The sequence below is a fragment of the Mesitornis unicolor genome, unplaced genomic scaffold (assembly GCF_000695765.1).
Source record: "Mesitornis unicolor isolate BGI_N332 unplaced genomic scaffold, ASM69576v1 scaffold29049, whole genome shotgun sequence".
Taxonomy (NCBI): Eukaryota; Metazoa; Chordata; class Aves; order Mesitornithiformes; family Mesitornithidae; genus Mesitornis; species Mesitornis unicolor.
This window is the reverse complement of record NW_010207014.1, coordinates 7,285-17,760: the sequence shown is the minus strand read 5'-3', so window position 1 is coordinate 17,760 and position 10,476 is coordinate 7,285. Positions and strand designations below refer to the sequence as shown.

At 43.8% G+C, this 10,476-nt stretch overlaps 1 protein-coding gene across 1 annotated transcript in view; it reads right to left on the bottom strand.

Annotated features, from left to right (window-relative positions):
* AREL1 (apoptosis resistant E3 ubiquitin protein ligase 1) overlaps positions 1–10,476 on the bottom strand; it is a 15,678-nt gene that overhangs the window by 2,132 nt on the left and 3,070 nt on the right. The window contains exons 4-16 of the mRNA XM_010191995.1: positions 9,282–9,519; positions 8,077–8,246; positions 7,818–7,998; positions 6,813–7,060; positions 5,017–5,094; positions 4,354–4,495; positions 3,835–3,956; positions 2,006–2,081; positions 1,526–1,635; positions 830–1,009; positions 530–655; positions 193–322; positions 43–101 (exon numbers count right to left, since the gene is read on the bottom strand). Coding sequence (XP_010190297.1) covers positions 43–101; positions 193–322; positions 530–655; positions 830–1,009; positions 1,526–1,635; positions 2,006–2,081; positions 3,835–3,956; positions 4,354–4,495; positions 5,017–5,094; positions 6,813–7,060; positions 7,818–7,998; positions 8,077–8,246; positions 9,282–9,519 — 1,860 coding nt within the window. The remainder of the gene's footprint in view (positions 1–42; positions 102–192; positions 323–529; positions 656–829; positions 1,010–1,525; positions 1,636–2,005; positions 2,082–3,834; positions 3,957–4,353; positions 4,496–5,016; positions 5,095–6,812; positions 7,061–7,817; positions 7,999–8,076; positions 8,247–9,281; positions 9,520–10,476) is intronic.

The following is a 10,476-nucleotide window of genomic DNA, read 5'->3' as shown; positions in this document are numbered from 1 at the left end:
AGGGAAAGTAAAGGTAGAGATGCTTAGGGAGGCAGCAATTACCTCAAGCTCATTCTCATCAAAAATTGCCAGGAGGTTCTCAGGAACTAATTCATTAAGACCTGGAAGAGAAGAGGAGAGAAGAGAAGAGCAGCAAGTGCTACCCCCTGGGACATGAAGGCAGAAAGGAGAGGGGAGCAGACAGCGTGTTACCTTTCAGGAAGTGATCCACCTCCTCTCTGACCTGACTGGCCAGCCTGTACTGCGCAAGCAGGTTTAGATACAAGATTTTGTTTTCATTGGTCACTGGTACTTGGGCTCCTCCTGTCACCAGTTCCACCACCTGAAAACAGGAGAGCACTTGACGTGAGTGTGACCAGCAGCATTCCCCAAACCTCAACTCCTAACCAGAATAAACCCAAGCAAGGAGTAAATGCCCAAAGCAAGCTCAATTTTCAGGGGCACATAGCAGGGTTCTCTGCCTCCCCTCCTCTTCTGCTAGAGGCAGAAGGGGTTAAACTGTCCCACCTTCAGGAACTGCCTCCCTTACCTTCTCCAGCTGTCCTGTTTTGCTATACTTCTCTTCAGCAAAAACAAGATCCATCTCACTCACATCATTGTTCAGTATGAAACAAACTTTGGATTTATAGAATTCTGGGTCATCTGTTTCAAAATACTGTGTGAAAGAAAAAGAAGACAGGGACATTGGAGGGAAGAAAAGAAAAACAAAACAAACCATACATTGTTAACCAGAACTCTGGATCTGCTTCTACTACACCAACATTCAACCTCTCCCCAGAGGAGAGAAGGAGAGCCAGTATAGGCTTCAGACATGGCTGGGAGGCTTTACCTTGTAATGCATACGAAGTCCTATGATCTGAGCCAGGAAGGATCGGGTGAAGCGAGCTCGGACCAGTTGTTTGTAAGCACCTCCCAGAGAGGATTCATAAAGACACTTTCCTACTAGGCGGCCTGCAAATTCATATACTTTCAGTCGTAAATATGTGGGACGCCCTGGATTTGGATGCACCTGCAAAGAGGAAGCAAAATTAAATTTTCAAGTACCAGACAAGCCTAGCACAAATAGCAAATATCAGACCAGTTTGAGTCACTGCATCTCAGCCTGTCCCAGAAGATTTAGTGTAATATCCTCAAAGACAGGCAATAGAAATAAAATGCCTGAGCCTGCCTAGGAAGAATACAAAATGTTTCACATGCACAGGCCAGAAGCTGTGTGAGACCAGAAACTGCTTCTACAACACTCAGACCCAACAAAGCCTCTAATGCCACCTCCTCTTGCCCAGAAATCCAGCCTTCCCTGCTGTCTGGCCACCCTCTGCTGTTCATCCAGCCAGTTCTTTGACACTTCAGGGGGTGAAGATCATTAAGGAAAGCTTGAAGCAAGGCACTGGAAGTGACTGTGCAGGCAAGCTAAAGAACAGGTAAGGTTGCACACCACTTACTGAATTTAGCATCAGCGTTATTTAACCAGTAGCATATCAATGCACACAGTTCTGTGCATTCAGCATAGGAACTGCAGACTCACCAAGGCCTGGTTATTATCACTAAAGCGGGTAAAGAGTTGATTGGTGGTATCAAACAACGCCTTACAGATGAGCTCAAACCACTCTCTGCGTGGACCTCCCCAGTCCAGAGCTACAAAACAAAACAAGCTTGGTCATCCATGGGTCATTAGTTCAAGAGTTTCTTGCATGCTGCTCAGTATTACCCGACATGAGAGCTCATTGCAGTGAACAGCTCCATAGCAAAAAAGCATTAGACAGGGACTCCAGAACTCTAGGGCCTGCTCCCAAACCTAGTCCTAATATTTTTTATTGGGCCTCAGGTCCCTATGTAAAGTAGGGATAGAGTTGCACCAGCAGGATACTTCACTAACACCTGTGAGAAAGTAAAAGGGCTGGCAAGCCAGAAAGGACAGGCATGCTACAAGAAAACAGAATTTCTAAAACCACTCCACTGGCACTCCTTTTACCTGCTCCTCAAATGTATTCACAGGATAACTCACCTTCTTCATCCTGAAAAATCACTTCAAAGTTTTTGCTCCAGTCAGAAACAGAAAAATTCCGTGTTGCTTTAAAAGACTAGGGAGAAAAAAAAATATATTAGCAGCAGCCGTTAGTGCTTGGCACCCAGTAACCACTATGCAATCCTGCACATGTGGCTGGGCAATTTAAGCAATATAAAAACCAAGACACAGTCTAGTACTCTAAAGTATAAAACCGAGAATTAGGAACTTCTGAGGTCTAATTCTTATTTGTCCAAAGCCACAGAAGCCAATTCCTCATTTTCTAATGAGACACATTATCCACATAAATACAGCTCATCTTAAAACCAGTGATGTCTTAGCACAGCACAGTCATATCCCTCTCAAGGCTGCACCACAGTACTGTTTAAAGAATTAAAATGCCTGTGGGAAGGAGCAATTTCTGTAAAGCACTCAGCCCACAAGTTAGATTTTCAAAAGGAACGTTTCAGAGAGCATCAGAAAATATCTCGAAGAGTTCACCGAGTTCATACTTAAAGCAAGTCACAATGCAAAAAAGTAACAAAGTATTTCAAGTATCTAGAACTTCCTGTGTCCCAATTCTGATTCCAGTTAAAGAAAACTTTAAAAGCTGCACAGCAGCCCTCAGTCGTACAGGTAGCTTCGGCTTAGCCAATCTTCAAATAGGTTCGAGAATCAGGCCAGTCACACCTCTGGGCTAAACACACTGGTCACATTCACTGTGCCTGGCAGACCTGGACACTAAAGCTTACATTTATTATTGTTACAGCACGTTATTTATTTTGTCTTACCAGGCTGTAACACCAGCGCTCATGACAGTGCAGAAATTTCCAAAATAGAGGCAAAAGATACTCATGGAAATACTGTTTAGATGTGAAGTTATTTTGCAGCAAGCTATTAACTGAAACAATCTCACTAACGCTACAAGCTCATAAGTGCAGAAAATATTGCAAAATAGATTTACTGAGTGTAAATCAAGGAAAATCCCAGTCACTCCTGCTTTCCCCAGAAATGTTCTTTTCCATCTTTATAACATTACCACTGTGAGACACATGTGGAAACAATAAGTCAGGGTAACCGCCTGCCCTGTGTACACAGTACTCAGAATGGCAGCTAAGAACTCTATTATACGCATGACTATTTCTTAAGTCTGATTTTGGAAACACATCAGCTCAGGTCAGCATCGGTGAAGATTTAACTCAGACTCTACAGATATTTTATCATCATCACACTGAACCCCACTAGAAGCCTGTTGATGCAAGAGTTTCATGTATGCAGCTCAGTAACACCTGACTTGACAGCTTCCCTCGCCGAATGGCTCCGTACCAGAGAAACAGTAGATAAAGACTCAACAGCTCTAGGTTCTGCTCCCAAATCCGGTCCAGGTAGACAGTCTCTCTCTGGGCCTCAGGTTCCAATGCAGAGCAGGGACAGAACTGCACCAGCAGATTTCCTGCTTTTCCAGGCTCTGCATGTATTTAACCTAGATATCTCTCAGGGCTCAATTTACTCCACGATGAGTTCCTTAAAAATTTATCAGAGCCAAAGTTTCCTAATTATTTAAGAAACTGGTCTGATCTAACTGGCTGTAGAGAAGGTACACAGCATCCCACACAATATTAAACCTTGACACAGAGGAACCACCTTTAGATTTTAATTTTCTTTTTCCCATCTCAAGCTGTCTACTGGCATCTGCCTTGAAACAGAGGGGCTGACCCTTTTTAGTGTGGCTGCCCTAGCACATGCCAGTTTGGATTTCTGTAGGCACTGAGCAGAAGAAACAGGAAGGAGGAAGCACTGGGTTTAAGCAAAGTGACCTATGCACTCACCGACTCCAGCAGGCTGTGCCGGCTGACCTTCAGCGTCACCTTTGAATGAGGTCTTTTCATGTGCACCTGACGAAGCTCTCGCTGGAAGAAGTTTACTTTGTCCTGGAAGGTCTCTGAGCCTCCTGAGAACAGTGACAACTCGGGTCAGGCCTGAGCTCTCAACACCTCACACATCTAGAAGGCATTCCTAAGACTAACTGCACAGGTCAGCTTCACAGCCCAAGGACGAGCAAGGTTTGGAGACAGAAGTCTAAAGGCAGTATGCAGTTAGTGTTGCTGACATTCAGATACTCACAGGTGCACTTTCAAAGAGCCTGACAGAAAAGCCAAACTGAAAAGGAACAGCTGGCATAATAAAATACATTCACTGGAAGCACCAACAGGAAGAGAACACAAGACTCCAGGAATCAGAGTGCTCATCAAAGGTCATTCAGTGCTGGCAATCTTCATTCCTTGGGGAAACTAGCAGATTTATGTGCTAACTTCCTGACTACTGTACCCACCTCACCGCCCCTTTACCTATGTTTTTATGCAGAGAGCGAATGAAAGTGGCTGCCAAGATGTTCCTCTCCTTGCAGCTGAGCTCCACAGGGGGTTGGATCCCATCATCCACCACCAGTGTCAGTAATTTGTGCACAGGGTCAGGACCAAGGTATGAAAACTAGCAGCAAAAAGATGCAAGAAAGGGTAAACCCATCATGCAGAAGGCACAGTATGTTCAGTAGACAGAGCAACACCACCTGTGCTCTAAGACTTGCTCTGCTCACCCATGCAGGATGCAATTAACAGGAACATTATTTCAAGCATCCAGACTCCAGTCAGGAGGCTGCTTCAAACTTCACACCCTAGCCTAGGGGGCTTCAGTGGACAAAATCACAGCATTTTAGCAAGGTTATGAGGAATACAAACAAGAGAAATGCAAAAAGCAAACGAGATTTTTCCTAGCATTGCATCAAAGGCAGGAAGGATTGATACAACTAGCTACTATTCTTAAATATTAGCAGAATTTAGGCATCGAGAGGGAATTCCAGAGTTTGAATTCTGCACAACAAAATGTTGCTCTGTGGGTGGAAGCCCTTCTCTTCAAAAGGAAAAATAAACCAACAACTCAGACTGTCATTCACAAAGACCATAAGCTAACAACACGGAGGTGCAGCGACTGCTACCTGCGAAGAGGCTCACCTTTGTGCCAGGACACACTCTAAAGGTGTAAAGGCGCCACGGAATGATCTTCAGGTAAAATTCTTTCACTGAGAATTGCTGAGTAACCACAAGGAAAAGAAAATATTAAAGGTCACATCTGTGAAGGACTGTCCCTGAAACACATGAGGCACAGGACAGATCCATAAGGCCAGACCTCCCTCCAACCCCAGGGACAGGTTTCTGCAACTTTTGGTGACATCTTCTTCTGGCTCAATACATAAAAACCTTTCAAGCTCTACAGAACTGTAAGCAACTTGTCAGTAAGACTTAACTGCGTGTATTCAGGACACATGGGATCCCAGCACGACACAGAATTTACAGCAGTAAGCCACTGTGTTCAGCAGAACATCACCAGCCTAATTGGAAAGTAACGTTAAGTACACTTGAGAGGCTGAATTCAGGACAAGATTGTAACGCACTGACAAAAAGGTTTTGGAAAAAGTCACTGTCTAACAGAACTATTGCTACTGCCACCTAATTTTCACAACCATTTCAAACAACTTTTTAAAAACTCTTGCAATTGCTAAATCCAGGAGATTTGAAGAACATTCTTCTTAATATATTTCTGCCAGAACAAATAACTCCCAACTGTGGAACTGTCGCCTTTTGGAGAGCAAGCTAAGATGAAATCTTTAGACAAAACACAAAACCATTTCCTGCACAAGTCTGTTCTAGCTGCAATGACTGGAAAAACTGACGAGCAGCATTCCTCCAGAAACAAAGCAAATTTGAAGAGCAACCCCTCAAAGAAATGACAGCATAGTGACAGTTATCTACTGTACAGGACAGATGCTCCAGGTAGATATAGAGATATATCCAGGGATGCAATTATTTAAGCATCAGGATCACATTAAGAACTTTGGTACCTAAAAGGAACCTGCAGCAGTACCCACTTCTGGTGATCTCGTTTACCAGGTAATGCAACAGAAGAGGTATAAAAATCCAGAATGATATCCCCAGGTTGAAAGGATGCTGAGCTCACGAGGACCCATCACTCATTCCCAGAGTCCGTTCTGCAGCAGAGATCTAGAAATCTCTAGCAACACTCTGCATCCTAGACCTGTTTCACAGCCCTCTTTCTCTCTGTCAGGAAAGCAACTCCTGGATTAGTTTTTCACTTTGATATTAATCACTGCATTTTTCAGAATGCATTCAGATGGACAGATTAACAAAGTGAATTTAAATTAATTAGTAGATTTAGCGGACTTTTCTTTCTAGTTTCCCTGAATGCTCATAGGCAATAATAAGGGGTAACAGTCTCTTTTAACATAGTCTTACTATAAGAGAACTGTAAGTTTCTCTTGAATTGCTTGAATCCTGTTTCCTCTACTTACACATTTACCCTTTGTCCTCTATTTTTTTTCCCTTTTGTTTTTCCCTGAAACATTCAAGAAACAGGACAAAGACAAAATCTGAGGAGTGTCTTCCTCTAAGTTCTGATCTACAAGTACTGGAAACAGAGAGGGAATCACACGTCTGACCTGACCAGGGCAAAGCAAAGGCAAACAGAATATCTACTGGACAATCAGGGAGAAAATTCCCAGTAGGCTTTGGATCAGACCTAGAAACACACATGGAGTCCTAAAACTTCAAGGAGCATTTAAACATTATTCTCAGTCACGAGCTCCACATTTGCTGTCTAGCCTTAGGCAAACCTTTTTTAGCCAAATCTAAGTCACGTAAACCTGCAGCTAAGATACAGGGCACAAGGAAGCTCTTCAGTTGTAGTGTGTTTTAAACATGCACTCAAGAGTGGTTAACTTTGTGATAGCTACCTTAGGTGACACATAGCAGTACACTTTTTTAGGTTTCTTCACTTTCTCAGGGGTTTGGCTGTCAGAGGGAGAATCCTCATCTTCATCCTCAGTTGCAGTAGAAGGGCGACGCTGGGAGGAGCTCAGGTGCGTTGGTGGAAGTTGCCATTGAGTGTTGGTATAACTAGGAGCATCGTAAAGGTAGGCTTCAAAGTAAATACTGACACCTGAGGTGGACACATTGCGTTCGACAATGTTCTTTTCGTTCTCTGAGAGAAACAGACACAAGTGAGTTGTGTAAATCTAAATGGAGAGCAGAATCAAAAAATAGAAAGAATCCACAGACCACCACCAAAGTAGTTACTACGATTTTAAAGACAAGGCTGCACATCCAAAGGAAAACCTTGCCATGTGAAACTCTGATAAAGAGAACCCAGGAGTGGGAGGAAAATATTTCAAGACAGCAGTTTGTCTGTCCTGGCTTCAGGTGCCAACTGGTTCAAGGAAAAAGGCACACAGAACCTCTGTCTCAGAGCACCAGCCTGAAGACATAGCCACCTGACAGCCACACTGCAGACTGACTGACTCCTGAAGAATCCAGGAATTACAAAATTGCAAGGAAAAAATAAAATTAAAAAAGAAAAATAGCGCTTTGGTTACATGCAGTGTTCTTCACCCATACAAGTTAATGTACAATACATAACTGGCTCGCTCACAGTGTGGTTCAGATGCCAAGTTCTAGCAAGCAATAAAAATTGCTTAATTTCAGAGGTAAACCTCCTGTGATAGGGGAAAAAAACACAAGTGCTTTTATCTGCTGATGGAACAGAGAATATCAGCCTTCACCGATCTCCCTTGTCAGCAGCAATTTCATTTACCTTAGCATTTTCAAACGGATAGGCATTCCTCAAGCAATTAAGCATGGCTAGCCTGCAGGGAAGCCACATTTAGGTCTGCTGCATGAGCGTGCAAAGCATCTTGTAAGAGGACACCTGGAGAACGAATCCTGAGTAGCTCTTGACTCACCACTTAGAACAATGATGTCAAAATCACCATTGCTTATGGGCTGGTTCTGGTAGGAGATGCAGGCGTGGAAACAGCCCCTACAGTGCAAGGTGAGCCGGAAAAACACTTCACAAGTCTGCCGATTGGACACCACAGACTTCTCAAATACAACGTCAGAGCTCTCTTCTTCTTGAGGACCCAGCTAAACAGAAAACAAATTAATAAAGGGGGCTCTCTAGCTCACCTGAAGTCAAGCAGCAAGGGATAGGGTTGCACTCACCTCATGGATGGAGAGGCTGTAATTGTGCTCATCTATAAGGGACACAGAATTGCTGGTGGGATTGTCATACTCGTCTCTGGGAACTATCTGCAGAGTGTGCTGCTGCCCACAGGTCAGCACCAGAGTGGAGAAATGGCAGACAATTTTGGTTTTGGAGGGAACCACCATACCTGAAGCAGACAACAACAGTTTAGAGTTAAACAAATTCCACGGTGAAGCTAAAGAGCAAAGGAAAAGCAACTACAGACACAATTCCCATGAAAATGGATCAAACCTAAACACATTCTATGGCCCTACCTGCAAAAAACAAAGCATCTGAGCACTGAAATACATGGTGTGGTGCACAGGATCTGCATTGGGTCAGAAATTTAATACTGATAAAGCAAACCCAGTTACTAGCCCTCTAAAGAATGCTCTTTCCTCCATTCTAACCTTCAAGAACTTGCTCCCACTGCAGATACAAAGCACAAGTCAAGGAACCCTGCAGACACAGCTTACCACACAAACTTCAGCCTGGAGAGTACACGAGTTGAATCTGAGCTCCCTCTTTCTAAAGGGCTATCTTAGCAAGCTTTGTGTTCACAGAATCACAAAATATTAGGAGTTGGAAGGGACCCTGAAAGATCATCAACACAATGCAATGTAACGCAGGTACTTTCAGTGAACATGGACATGAAATAGAAAACATGCCCATTGGAGTCAAAAAAACAAAAGTAAAAGGAAACAATTTAAAATGGCTAAAAAAGAAATGTATTTAAAGAAGTGTATAATAAAAGGTATCAACTGCTCCAGGAACTTAAAAGAATAGAGTAGGGTATTCAAAAGAGGAAAAGAGTCAAATCACGACAGCATTTCCAATCTGGATACAAACAACACGATACTTTCACAAAAATTCATTCTCTTGACTGCTAGGTGGATCATGTAGAAGAGAGTACAAAATGGAGAACATGACACAAGTGGTTAGGGAGTTCAAGCAGCATTAATGACTTATTCTCTAAGGCAGTTTCTCTTTTGCCACGTACAGGCAGTCACAAGTATGTTTTATTCACGGGTCTATTGCTGGGATCTCCACGTGGCAAGAGGAAAATGATGACAGGTAACCCTTTCCCTGTCACCTACTTATTTTAGCTGGAAACACATCTACCTAACTGCCTCCAGTACCTCCGAATCTACGTTAAACCATTACTGGGCCACTTAGACCTTACCTGGCTGGAACACCTTGTAGTAGGGGCTGTAGGCCACATTCAAGCCACCGAGTTTTACAGTGATCTCGTATCTCCCAGCCCTGCGCACAGTGAAGGCCACTTTCACCACATTGGAATTAGGCTCCTGAAGAACTTCCTGGGTTACAGGAATATCAATTGCTAGCTCCACATGGCAGATGTGAACTCGCAGCCCCACAGGCCGGTGAGCAGGGAAGGGTTGCCCATTCTTATAGAATAACTGCATGGGAAATGGAGAAGTCTGGGTCAGTAAAAATATGCAGCACACAGAGAAAGAGAAAGCAAATCGCCTTGGGGAAACAAGGGCAAGAACCCCAGCTCAGCAAAGGAAAAACAATTAACAGCCAGCTCAGTCACACAGGCTGTGTTCTCTCAAGCGAGCAGGGCACAAGTGGGCATTCAACAACCTCATTCTCTTTTGTGCTGGGGTTCACAGAGTGCCCTGAAAAGAACATGCCTGTAGGCATTTCCTCTCTGCACTGTTAGTGCGGTATCAGAAGAGAAACCAAGTGAACCCACTGCCAAAAGTAAAAAAGGAAAGCTACATCCTTCCAGAGAAACAAGCAGATCTTGTCCATTTGTACAGCTAAGCTGTGGAAAAGCTCTCACCAATCTGTCATAGAAAAGAAGTGTGGAGTCGATGATGATCTAAGGAGCTGGCCCAGCCTGTACTGATAAGAAGCATCAGCATGACAACAATGTGTTAGGAAGGTAACATTCCTCAACTGGTACCTCCTTACAAGGAAAGGATTACACCTTAAAACCCTACATGCATGACTTCAAGAGCTGGCAGCTTGTGGGCCATATCCTGCTTGCCATCAGCAATGGGTATGCGATCAGCAAAAGGTTACTATTATTCCTTGTTCCTAAATACGGGAAGGTGTGGGGCCTGAAGTAGCATGTGTGTTGGCTAACAGTGTGAGAAACCAGTGCATGCAACAGCTACTGCTGATGAATAAAGGACTAAGCAAATGGGAGAAAAGCATGAAGTGGAAGGGCACGTTGCTGGAGCTGCTGTGAGTGAGGGTCAGTAAGGTGAAGGGAATAAATTTAAATAGCAGGAACAGAACAAGTCCCTTTCCCCTCAGCTCTTTTTCACTGCCTGCCATGAAATTAGAACTCCTCCTCACCCTCAAGCAGAAGGGTTTTCCTCACTTTCCCAAGAGGGATGGGTATG